Source organism: Pecten maximus, chromosome 5 (genome assembly GCF_902652985.1).
Source record: "Pecten maximus chromosome 5, xPecMax1.1, whole genome shotgun sequence".
In the NCBI taxonomy this organism is placed as follows: domain Eukaryota; kingdom Metazoa; phylum Mollusca; class Bivalvia; order Pectinida; family Pectinidae; genus Pecten; species Pecten maximus.
Genome location: NC_047019.1, coordinates 49,791,957 through 49,804,116, shown reverse-complemented (window position 1 = coordinate 49,804,116; position 12,160 = coordinate 49,791,957). Strand labels below are relative to the sequence as shown.

The 12,160-nt window shown below is 36.8% G+C and overlaps 1 protein-coding gene across 2 annotated transcripts in view; it reads right to left on the bottom strand.

Moving 5' to 3' along the window:
• Nucleotides 1-9,834, bottom strand: part of LOC117328282 (membrane frizzled-related protein-like) — a 49,593-nt gene extending 39,759 nt beyond the window's left edge. For both annotated transcript variants that reach the window (XR_004532949.1, XM_033885800.1), the window contains exon 1: nt 9,173-9,834. Coding sequence is in view for 1 of the 2 variants with exons in the window: in XM_033885800.1 (XP_033741691.1) it covers nt 9,173-9,227 (55 nt within the window). In the remaining variant the exon portion in view is untranslated. The remainder of the gene's footprint in view (nt 1-9,172) is intronic.
• Nucleotides 9,835-12,160: the final 2,326 nt, after the last annotated feature.

Genomic DNA, 12,160 nt, shown 5'->3' with positions numbered 1-12,160 from the left:
ACCCAGACAAAAACCAAACATCAACTACCCAGACAAAAACCTAACATCAACTACCCAGACAAAAACCTAACATCAACTACCCAGACAAAAACCTAACATCAACTACCTAGACAAAAACCAAACATCAACTGCCTCAACAAAAACCTGACAACAAATACCCCAACAAAACCCAAACATCGAATACCTCAACAAAACCCAAACATCGAATACCTCAACAAAACCAGACATCATACAACCCGACAACTGATATTAAGTTCTATATCTGAAAAAGATAGTTCCTCTTTGCATATATAGCTTTATGTCCCCAAAGACTGACATCGCCTGTTCTAGCTCCTTTCCAATACTTTTTATTTTTACCATTTAAAGAAATTTTCTCCCATGCTTCTGTCGTGTTTGTCTGTGTGTGTGTTCTCTGTGTGATGGTGTGTCCGAGTATGCGTCTGTCTGTGCGTGTGTCTGTCTGTCTTGTCTTTGTGTCTGTGTGATGGTGCGTATGTCTGTGTCTATGTGTGTGTCTGTCTGTGTCTATGTGTGTGTGTGTGTCTGTCTGTGTCTATGTGTGTGTGTGTGTGTGTCTGTCTGTGTCTATGTGTGTGTGTGTGTCTGTCTGTCTGTCTTGTCTGTGTGATAGTGCGTCTGTCTGCTTCTCTCTCACTCTGTATAAATTTAGGTTAGGTTATGTATGTGTGTTAATATGTAAATGATGTAAGTAGATGTGAGGCTTGTGGTTCAAATTCTTTATGATTAACTCCACATCATATGATGATGAAAATGAACTTGATAATAAAATGTAAAGATGATGATGATGATGATGATGATGATGATACTCAATTGTTGTGATTGAATGATGAATGTAAGATGATGTTAATGATGATAATTACGATGAAAAGGATAATTTCTCTTAAAAGGATGATGACAAGAATGATGTCTGTATAGATGTTAACTTAAAATGATTGTGATGAGGATGATGTTTTTTGTGTGATGATAAGGACGATGATGTTTTATCGTGATGAAAAAAAAAAAAAAATTATATTGATTTAAGTATGGATGGTGATATCATGATAGATGATGATGATGATGATTAAGTGTGATTCTTTTGATGATGATGATGAATCGATGGTGATGAGGGTGATGATGATGAACCGATGATGATGATGAGGAGGAGTAGGATGATGATGATGATGATGATGATGATGATGATATGATGATGATGATGTAATTGAATCATGAGTAAGGATTATAGTTACTGTGGGTGTAAGTGTGAGAATGTGTGTGCATATATGTTTCAAATGTATTGTATTTATGAACAAAATCTGGAAAAAAATAAAAAATAATAAAAAAAAAAAAAGTTCTATATTTTGAACGTTCCTTTTCAATAGTCATCAAGATGTCCGCCGTTCAAGCAATGCATCTATGTTGGTCTTTTTAAAATATTAGGCTTGTACATTTTTTACACCGCCTACCACGTTGATGACATAACTCCCATCATCGCCAAGTATAAGTAATGTGATGGTTTCCCAGTAGTAATGAGTGTCCTCATGTTTCTGACATTGACCTCTGACCTCGTTGATGTTTGTAGTTCCCTCTATTGCTGATTAGTTTATCCACTATAACAACACAAACCACGGATTACTGAAGTCTGTGGTCGCTGTAGGCCATATTTGTACCGTATATGATAAGGAAAGTGTACCTGTGGTGACTGTAGGCCATGTTTGTACCGTATATGATAAGGAAAGTGTACCTGTGGTGACTGTAGGCCATATTTGTACCGTATATGATAAGGAAAGTGTACCTGTGGTAGCTGTAGGCCATGTTTGTACCGTATATGATAAGGTAAGTGTACCTGTGATGGCTGTAGGCCAAATTTGTACCTTATATGATAAGGAAAGTGTACCTGTGGTGACTGTAGGCCATATTTGTACCGTATATGATAAGGAAAGTGTACCTGTGGTCGCTGTAGGCCATGTTTGTACCGTATATAAGGAAAGTGTACCTGTGGTGACTGTAGGTCAGATTTGTACCGTATATGATAAGGTAAGTGTACCTGTGATGGCTGTAGGCCATGTTTGTACCGTAATTGATAAGGAAAGTGTACCTGTGGTGACTGTAGGTCAGATTTGTACCGTATATGATAAGGTAAGTGTACCTGTGATGGCTGTAGGCCATGTTTGTACCGTAATTGATAAGGAAAGTGTACCTGTGATGGCTGTAGGCCAAATTTGTACCTTATATGATAAGGAAAGTGTACCTGTGGTGACTGTAGGCCATATTTGTACCGTATATGATAAGGAAAGTGTACCTGTGGTGACAAGGCCATATTTGTACCGTATATAAGGAAAGTGTACCTGTGGTGACTGTAGGTCATATTTGTACCGTATATTATGAGGAAAGTGTACCTGTGGTAGCTGTAGGTCATATTTGTACCGTATATGATAAGGAAAGTGTACCTGTGGTGACAAGGCCATATTTGTACCGTAATTGATAAGGAAAGTGTACCTGTGGTGACTGTAGGTCATATTTGTACCGTATATGATAAGGAAAGTGTACCTGTGGTGACTGTAGGTCATATTTGTACCGTATATGATAAGGAAAGTGTACCTGTGGTGACTGTAGGCCATATTTGTACCGTATATGATAAGGAAAGTGTACCTGTGGTGACTGTAGGCCATATTTGTACCGTATATGATAAGGAAAGTGTACCTGTGGTGACAAGGCCATATTTGTACCGTATATAAGAAAAGTGTACCTGTGGTGACAAGGCCATATTTGTACCGTATATGATAAGGAAAGTGTACCTGTGGTGACAAGGCCATATTTGTACCGTATATGATAAGGAAAGTGTACCTGTGATGGCTGTAGGCCATATTTGTACCGTATATGATAAGGTAAGTGTACCTGTGGTGACAAGGCCATATTTGTACCGTATATAATAATGAAAGTGTACCTGTGGTAGCTCTAGGCCATATTTGTACCGTATATAAGGAAAGTGTACCTGTGATGGCTGTAGGCCATATTTGTACCGTATATAAGGAAAGTGTACCTGTGATGGCTGTAGGCCATATTTGTACCGTAATTGATAAGGAAAGTGTACCTGTGATGGCTGTAGGCCATATTTGTACCGTAATTGATAAGGAAAGTGTACCTGTGGTGACTGTAGGCCATATTTGTACCGTATATGATAAGGAAAGTGTACCTGTGATGGCTGTAGGCCATATTTGTACCGTATATGGTAAGTAAAGTGTACCTGTGAAGACTGTAGGCCATATTTGTACCGTATATGATAAGGAAAGTGTACCTGTGATGGCTGTAGGCCATATTTGTACCGTATATGATAAGTAAAGTGTACCTGTGATGGCTGTAGGCCATATTTGTACCGTATATGATAAGGAAAGTGTACCTGTGATGGCTGTAGGCCATATTTGTACCGTATATGATAAGGAAAGTGTACCTGTGGTGACTGTAGGCCATGTTTGTACCGTAATTGATAAGGAAAGTGTACCTGTGATGGCTGTAGGCCATGTTTGTACCGTATATGATAAGGAAAGTGTACCTGTGATGGCTGTAGGCCATATTTGTACCGTATATGATAAGGAAAGTGTACCTGTGGTGACTGTAGGCCATGTTTGTACCGTAACTGATAAGGAAAGTGTACCTGTGATGGCTGTAGGCCATGTTTGTACCGTATATGATAAGGAAAGTGTACCTGTGATGGCTGTAGGCCATGTTTGTACCGTATATGATAAGGAAAGTGTACCTGTGATGGCTGTAGGCCATGTTTGTACCGTATATGATAAGGAAAGTGTACCTGTGATGGCTGTAGGCCATGTTTGTACCGTATATGATAAGGAAAGTGTACCTGTGATGGCTGTAGGCCATATTTGTACCGTATATGATAAGGAAAGTGTACCTGTGGTGACTGTAGGCCATATTTGTACCGTAATTGATAAGGAAAGTGTACCTGTGGTGACTGTAGGCCATATTTGTACCGTAATTGATAAGGAAAGTGTACCTGTGATGGCTGTAGGCCATATTTGTACCGTATATGATAAGGAAAGTGTACCTGTGATGGCTGTAGGCCATATTTGTACCGTATATAAGGAAAGTGTACCTGTGGTGACTGTAGGCCATATTTGTACCGTATATGATAAGGAAAGTGTACCTGTGATGGCTGTAGGTCATATTTGTACCGTATATGATAAGGAAAGTGTACCTGTGGTGGCTGTAGGCCATATTTGTACCGTAATTGATAAGGAAAGTGTACCTGTGGTAGCTGTAGGCCGTATTTGTACCGTAATTGATAAGGAAAGTGTACCTGTGATGGCTGTAGGCCATATTTGTACCGTATATGATAAGGAAAGTGTACCTGTGATGGCTGTAGGCCATATTTGTACCGTATATGATAAGGAAAGTGTACCTGTGATGGCTGTAGGCCATGTTTGTACCGTATATGATAAGGAAAGTGTACCTGTGATGGCTGTAGGCCATATTTGTACCGTATATGATAAGGAAAGTGTACCTGTGATGGTTGTAGGCCATATTTGTACCGTATATGATAAGGAAAGTGTACCTGTGGTGACTGTAGGCCATATTTGTACCGTATATGATAAGGAAAGTGTACCTGTGATGGCTGTAGGCCATATTTGTACCGTATATAAGGAAAGTGTACCTGTGGTCGCTGTAGGCCATATTTGTACCGTAATTGATAAGGAAAGTGTACCTGTGATGGCTGTAGGCCATATTTGTACCGTAATTGATAAGGAAAGTGTACCTGTGGTAGCTGTAGGCCATATTTGTACCGTATATAAGGAAAGTGTACCTGTGGTCGCTGTAGGCCATATTTGTACCGTATATGATAAGGAAAGTGTACCTGTGGTGACAAGGCCATATTTGTACCGTATATGATAAGGAAAGTGTACCTGTGATGGCTGTAGGCCATATTTGTACCGTATATGATAAGGAAAGTGTACCTGTGGTGACTGTAGGCCATATTTGTACCGTATATGATAAGGAAAGTGTACCTGTGGTGACTGTAGGCCATATTTGTACCGTATATGATAAGGAAAGTGTACCTGTGGTGACTGTAGGCCATATTTGTACCGTATATGATAAGGAAAGTGTACCTGTGATGGCTGTAGGCCATGTTTGTACCGTATATGATAAGGAAAGTGTACCTGTGGTGACTGTAGGCCATGTTTGTACCGTAATTGATAAGGAAAGTGTACCTGTGGTGACTGTAGGCCATATTTGTACCGTATATGATAAGGAAAGTGTACCTGTGATGGCTGTAGGCCATGTTTGTACCGTATATGATAAGGAAAGTGTACCTGTGATGGCTGTAGGCCATATTTGTACCGTAATTGATAAGGAAAGTGTACCTGTGATGGCTGTAGGCCATATTTGTACCGTATATGATAAGGAAAGTGTACCTGTGATGGCTGTAGGCCATATTTGTACCGTATATGATAAGGAAAGTGTACCTGTGATGGCTGTAGGCCATATTTGTACCGTAATTGATAAGGAAAGTGTACCTGTGATGGCTGTAGGCCATATTTGTACCGTATATGATAAGGAAAGTGTACCTGTGGTGACTGTAGGCCATGTTTGTACCGTATATGATAAGGAAAGTATACCCGTGGTGACAAGGCCATATTTGTACCGTATATGATAAGGAAAGTGTACCTGTGGTGACAAGGCCATATTTGTACCGTAATTGATAAGGAAAGTGTACCTGTGGTCGCTGTAGGCCATATTTGTACCGTAATTGATAAGGAAAGTGTACCTGTGATTACTGTAGGCCATATTTGTACCGTATATGATAAGGAAAGTGTACCTGTGGTAGCTGTAGGCCATATTTGTACCGTATATGATAAGGAAAGTGTACCTGTGGTGACTGTAGGCCATATTTGTACCGTATATGATAAGGAAAGTGTACCTGTGGTGACTGTAGGCCATATTTGTACCGTATATGATAAGGAAAGTCGAGGACGAGGTATCGGTCGTTTGTTGTAATTATTGACTGGTCAAATGGTTTTGAACGTTTGATAAACGATTCTGTTGATACACTTCGTATTTGCCTGGAGTGATTATTCTATCATGTATCATGGAAGTACAATGACATAGTTTGTATTATATATGAGATATGATACATTTGAAAACTGATACCAAGTTATATAAGATGGTATTATTGTCGTAGAATTGTTGCTATTTTGAATCCCCAGTATGTTAGATATAAAGCTAAAAATCTGAAACGTTTAATATATCCTATTATATCTTAATATATATTATTCATCTTAACTATTGTACCTTCCAGCCTCTGTAATGATCTAATGTCATTGTTGTCTGTTTTGACATTATTATACCATATCATGATACTAGGAACACATTATAACTAAGTGTATGAAGCCATTTTCCATTAAATTACGGCCATTGTCATTCCCTGTACACTGTATATCTATAACGTTATCACAATAGATCAATGTAAACCAATAACCAATATAGCTGTCCAGGGTTGCTGGCTACGAACCAATAAAGCCATAGAGTGACCGATCGGTGTTTGTCTATAAGCTGTTCCAATGTCAGAAATTTCACTAATATCGATTCACTAATTCATTTTACAAACATAACGAACCGGTTTATAGATCGGCAGCCGGATATTCAATCAACTGAAGTACAAACATCCATTTGAACATGGCTTATTTGTGTATCGAACTAAGCTTAAACTTCTGAACTGTTACAACTCGGCCGTAATATTGAAATATCTAGTTTACCAGTGATTATATTATTCGTCCGTAATATTAATATCTAGTTAACCAGTCACTATATATAACTCGGCCGTAATATTGAAATATCTAGTTAACCATTAACTATATAACTCGGCCGTATTATTGAAATATCTAGTTTACCATTAACTATATAACTCGGCTGTAATATTGAAATATCTAGTTAACCATTAACTATATAACTCCGCCGTAATATTGAAATATCTAGTTAACCATTAACTATATAACTCGACCGTAATATTGAAATATCTAGTTAACCATTAACTATATAACTCAGCTGTAATATTAATATCTAGTTAACCATTAACTATATAACTCGGCTGTAATATTGAAATATCTAGTTAATCAGTCACTATATATAACTCGGCTGTAATATTGAAATATCTAGTTAACCATTAACTATATAACTCGACCGTAATATTGAAATATCTAGTTAACCATTAACTATATAACTCAGCTGTAATATTAATATCTAGTTAACCATTAACTATATAACTCGGCCGTAATATTGAAATATCTAGTTAACCATTAACTATATAACTCGGCTGTAATATTGAAATATCTAGTTAACCATTAACTATATAACTCGGTTGTAATATTGAAATATCTAGTTAACCATTAACTATATAACTCGGCTGTAATATTGAAATATCTAGTTAACCATTAACTATATACCTCGGCTGTAATATTGAAATATCTAGTTAACCATTAACTATATAACTCGACCGTAATATTGAAATATCTAGTTAACCATTAACTATATAACTCAGCTGTAATATTAATATCTAGTTAACCATTAACTATATAACTCGACCGTAATATTGAAATATCTAATTAACCATTAACTATATAACTCAGCTGTAATATTAATATCTAGTTTACCATTAACTATATAACTCGGCTGTAATATTAATATCTAGTTAAGCAGTCACTATATAACTCGGCTGTAATATTAATATCTAGTTAAGCATTAACTATATAACTCGGCCGTAATATTGAAATATCTATTTAACCATTAACTATATAACTCGGCCGTAATATTGAAATATCTATTTAACCATTAACTATATAACTCGGCTGTAATATCAATATCTAGTTAACCATTAACTATATAACTCGGCTGTAATATTAATATCTAGTTAACCATATAACTATATAACTCGGCTGTAATATTAATATCTAGTTAACCATTAACTATATAACTCGGCTGTAACATTGAAAGATCTAGTTAACCATTAACTATATAACTCGGCTGTAATATTAATATCTAGTTAACCATATAACTATATAACTCGGCTGTAATATTAATATCTAGTTAACCATTAACTATATAACTCGGCTGTAATATTGAAATATCTAGTTAACCATTAACTATATAACTCGGCTGTAATATTAATATCTAGTTAACCATATAACTATATAACTCGGCTGTAATATTAATATCTAGTTAACCATATAACTATATAACTCGGCTGTAATATTAATATCTATTTAACCATTAACTATATAACTCGGCTGTAATATTAATATCTAGTTAACCATTAACTATATAACTCGGCTGTAATATTAATATCTAGTTAACCATATAACTATATAACTCGGCTGTAATATTAATATCTAGTTAACCAGTAACTTTATATATAACTCGGCTGTTATAGCAAAACAGCTGGTGAACGTTTACATATAAAACTGCGTTGCAACATTAAAATATTGTGAACAATTTAACGTCTTCTGTATGAAATAATTTCTCGAAATCTACATTTAAGAGTTTAAAATGTTGTTTACAATTTTACTAATAAGCAATTTTACAATTATTCTAGTATATACTATTTATCTAACGTTTATGGGGGTATCCTTCGTTACTGTTTGTAGATGTGGTTATATAGGTTTAGGGGTATCCTTCCTTACTGTTTGTAGATGTGGTTATATTGTTTTGAGGGTATCCTTCGTTACTGTTTGTAGGTATGGTTATATTGTTTTGAGGTATCCTTCATTACTGTTTGTAGATGTGGTTATATTATTTTTGGGGGGTATCCTTCCTTACTGTTTGTAGATGTGGTTATATAGGTTTAGGGGGGTATCCTTCGTTACTGTTTGTAGATGTGGTTATATAGGTTTAGGGGTATCCTTCGTTACTGTTTGTAGATGTGGTTATATAGGTTTAGGGGGTATCCTTCCTTACTGTTTGTAGATGTGGTTATATAGGTTTAGGGGTATCCTTCGTTACTGTTTTGTATACAGAATTTCACAATGGTCACCTGTACTGTTTAAACTTACGTCTAAAACTTCGGACGCTTGTTTTACTGACCAGTAAAAAAACATACATTGTAACAGAATAAAAACTTACCTGTATTTAACAGAAACACTAATCCCAGATAAACAGAAACACTTACCTGTAATTAATAAAATCCGACTAATGTGGTTGAGATCTGTTTCGTACATCCACATTCTATGTGCACTTTTTCAGTATTTTCCGCATGTCTAAATCCCAGCGTCACCTTAAATTAGGGTAACATAGACACGGCATCAATGATCAACACAAATGTTTAATTTCCTCACTCAGTCGTTTTATCTATATCCGACAAGAAAAGCCACCATTACATGTTCCCGACTGCCGTTAAACCAGGAATACCTCGCGCATGTTTCGTGTTTGTCCATGTCACAGGTGAATAGTCACTTGAGCGTGTTCCGCGACCCTGCTCCTCCGCGTTTGATAACTCTGACTATTGTTAATAACTTATTATTTAGTGTATCTCCTGTATGTGTACGGTTCCGTGTCGGTAGACATTGGCTTGTTCACCCCACTCGGAAGGTACCGTAGTGACAATACAATGACGCACTAGTATGAGATCATTGTTAGCCTGCCGTGTCCACGGAGTACTTACAATAATACCTAATTGTAGCAGCAATCACACATACTGGTATACCGGTCCATATCCTTATATAACTACTATCTAATGGACACTATGACGACATCTATATGACGTTTGGCTGCCGTTATTGGTATGGTGACCTGAGTATAAAGCTACCTGGATCTGGTCCAGGTAGACATGTCCTTATCGACTGTACAGGAAACAGATAGACAGCTGGTATAGCGGCTGCTGTATGGATACTGCTACTGCTGCTGCTGGGGCATGCCGTCGTTAAGGCAGACATACTCCACCTGATATGGCATCATCTCGTCGTTAAGGATTATGACATACTTAACTGCACACAGGTAGCCTGTCGTCATGGAGGAAAGGTGATTGACGCCCAAGTACCATTCCTACTTTCCTGGAGGATAGCTAGAGATTCCACCGGTACGATGTATACAACAGTCGTAGTACCATTCCTACCTTCCTGGAGGATAGCTAGAGATTCCACCGGTACGATGTATACAACAGTCGTGCTGTAACGACTTAATAGGCTCATCATCACTATAGTAAAAAGAGACAACTTCCACGGAATTAATAATCATCCTTGCTCTGATAATATGGTTCCAAAGATAGGAATCTCAAATCATCACAGAACACACCAACAACAACATGACAGACACCCAACAACAAAACGCCAAACACCCAACAACAAAACGCCAAACACCAAACAACAAATGGCCAAATACCCAACAACAAAACGTCAAATACCCAACAACAAAACGTCAAACACCCAACAACAAAACGTCAAACACCCAACAACAAAACGTCAAATACCCAACAACAAAACGTCAAATACCCAACAACTAAACGTCAAATATCCAACAACAAAACTTCAAATACCCAACAACAAAACGTCAAACACCCAACAACAAAACGTCAAATACCCAACAACAAAACATTAAATACTCAACAACAAAACATTAAATACTCAACAACAAAACTTCAAATAACAAACAACAAAACGCCAAATTACAAACAACAAACTTCCAAATTTCCTTAACAAACTGTTTAATAACCAACAACATTACGCTAAATATCCAACCGCAAAACGTTAAATAGCAAACAACAAAATATCAAATACCAAACAAGAAAACTTCAAATAACCAGCAACAAAACGCCAAATAACCTACAAAAGACGGCAATTAACCAACAACTTAATACAAAAATACCCAACGACAAATTTCCAGGTATTCCTCAGCAAAAAGTTAAACAACCAACAACAAAATGACAATTACTCAACAACAAAACGACAAACACCCAACAACGAAACGTCAAACACCAAACAAAAAATGGCCAAATACCCAACAACAAAACGTCAAATACCCAACAACAAAACGTCAAACACGCAACAACAAAACATCAAATACCCAACAACAAAACGTCAAATACCCAACAACAAAACGTCAAACACCCAACAACAAAACGCCAAACACTCAACAACAAAACGTCAAACACTCAACAACAAAACGTCAAACACCCAACAACAAAACGTCAAATACCCAACAACAAAACGTCAAATACCGACCAACAAAACGTCAAATACCCAACAACAAAACTTCAAATACCCAACAACAAAACGTCAAATACCCAACAACAAAACGTCAAATACCCAACAACAAAACGTCAAACACTCAACAACAAAACGTCAAACACTCAACAACAAAACGTCAAACATCCAACAACAAAACCCCAAATGCCCCAAAACAAAACGCCAAATACCTAACAACAAAACGTTAAACACTCGACAAGAAAACGCCAAATACTCAACAACAAAACGTCAAACACTCAACAACAAAACGTCAAATACCCAACAACAAAACGTCAAATACCGACCAACAAAACGTCAAATACCCAACAACAAAACGTCAAATACCGACCAACAAAACGTCAAACACCCAACAACAAAACGTCAAACACTCAACAACAAAACGTCAAACACTCAACAACAAAACGCCAAACACTCAACAACAAAACGTCAAACACTCAACAACAAAACGTCAAACATCCAACAACAAAACATTAAATACTCAACAACAAAACGTCAAATACCTAACAACAAAACGTCAAATACCCAACAACAAAACGTCAAATACCCAACAACAAAACGTCAAATACCGACCAACAAAACGTCAAACACCCAACAACGAAACGTCAAACACTCAACAACAAAACGTCAAACATTCAACAACAAAACGTCAAACACTCAACAACAAAACGTCAAACACTCAACAACAAAACGTCAAACATCCAACAACAAAACATTAAATACTCAACAACAAAACGTCAAATACCGAACAACAAAACGTCAAATACCGAACAACTAAACGTCAAATATCAAACAACAAAACGCCAAATAACAAACAACAAAACGCCAAATTACAAACAACAAACTTCCAAATTTCCTTAACAAACTGTTTAATAACCAACAACATTACGCTAAATATCCAACCGCAAAACGTTAAATAG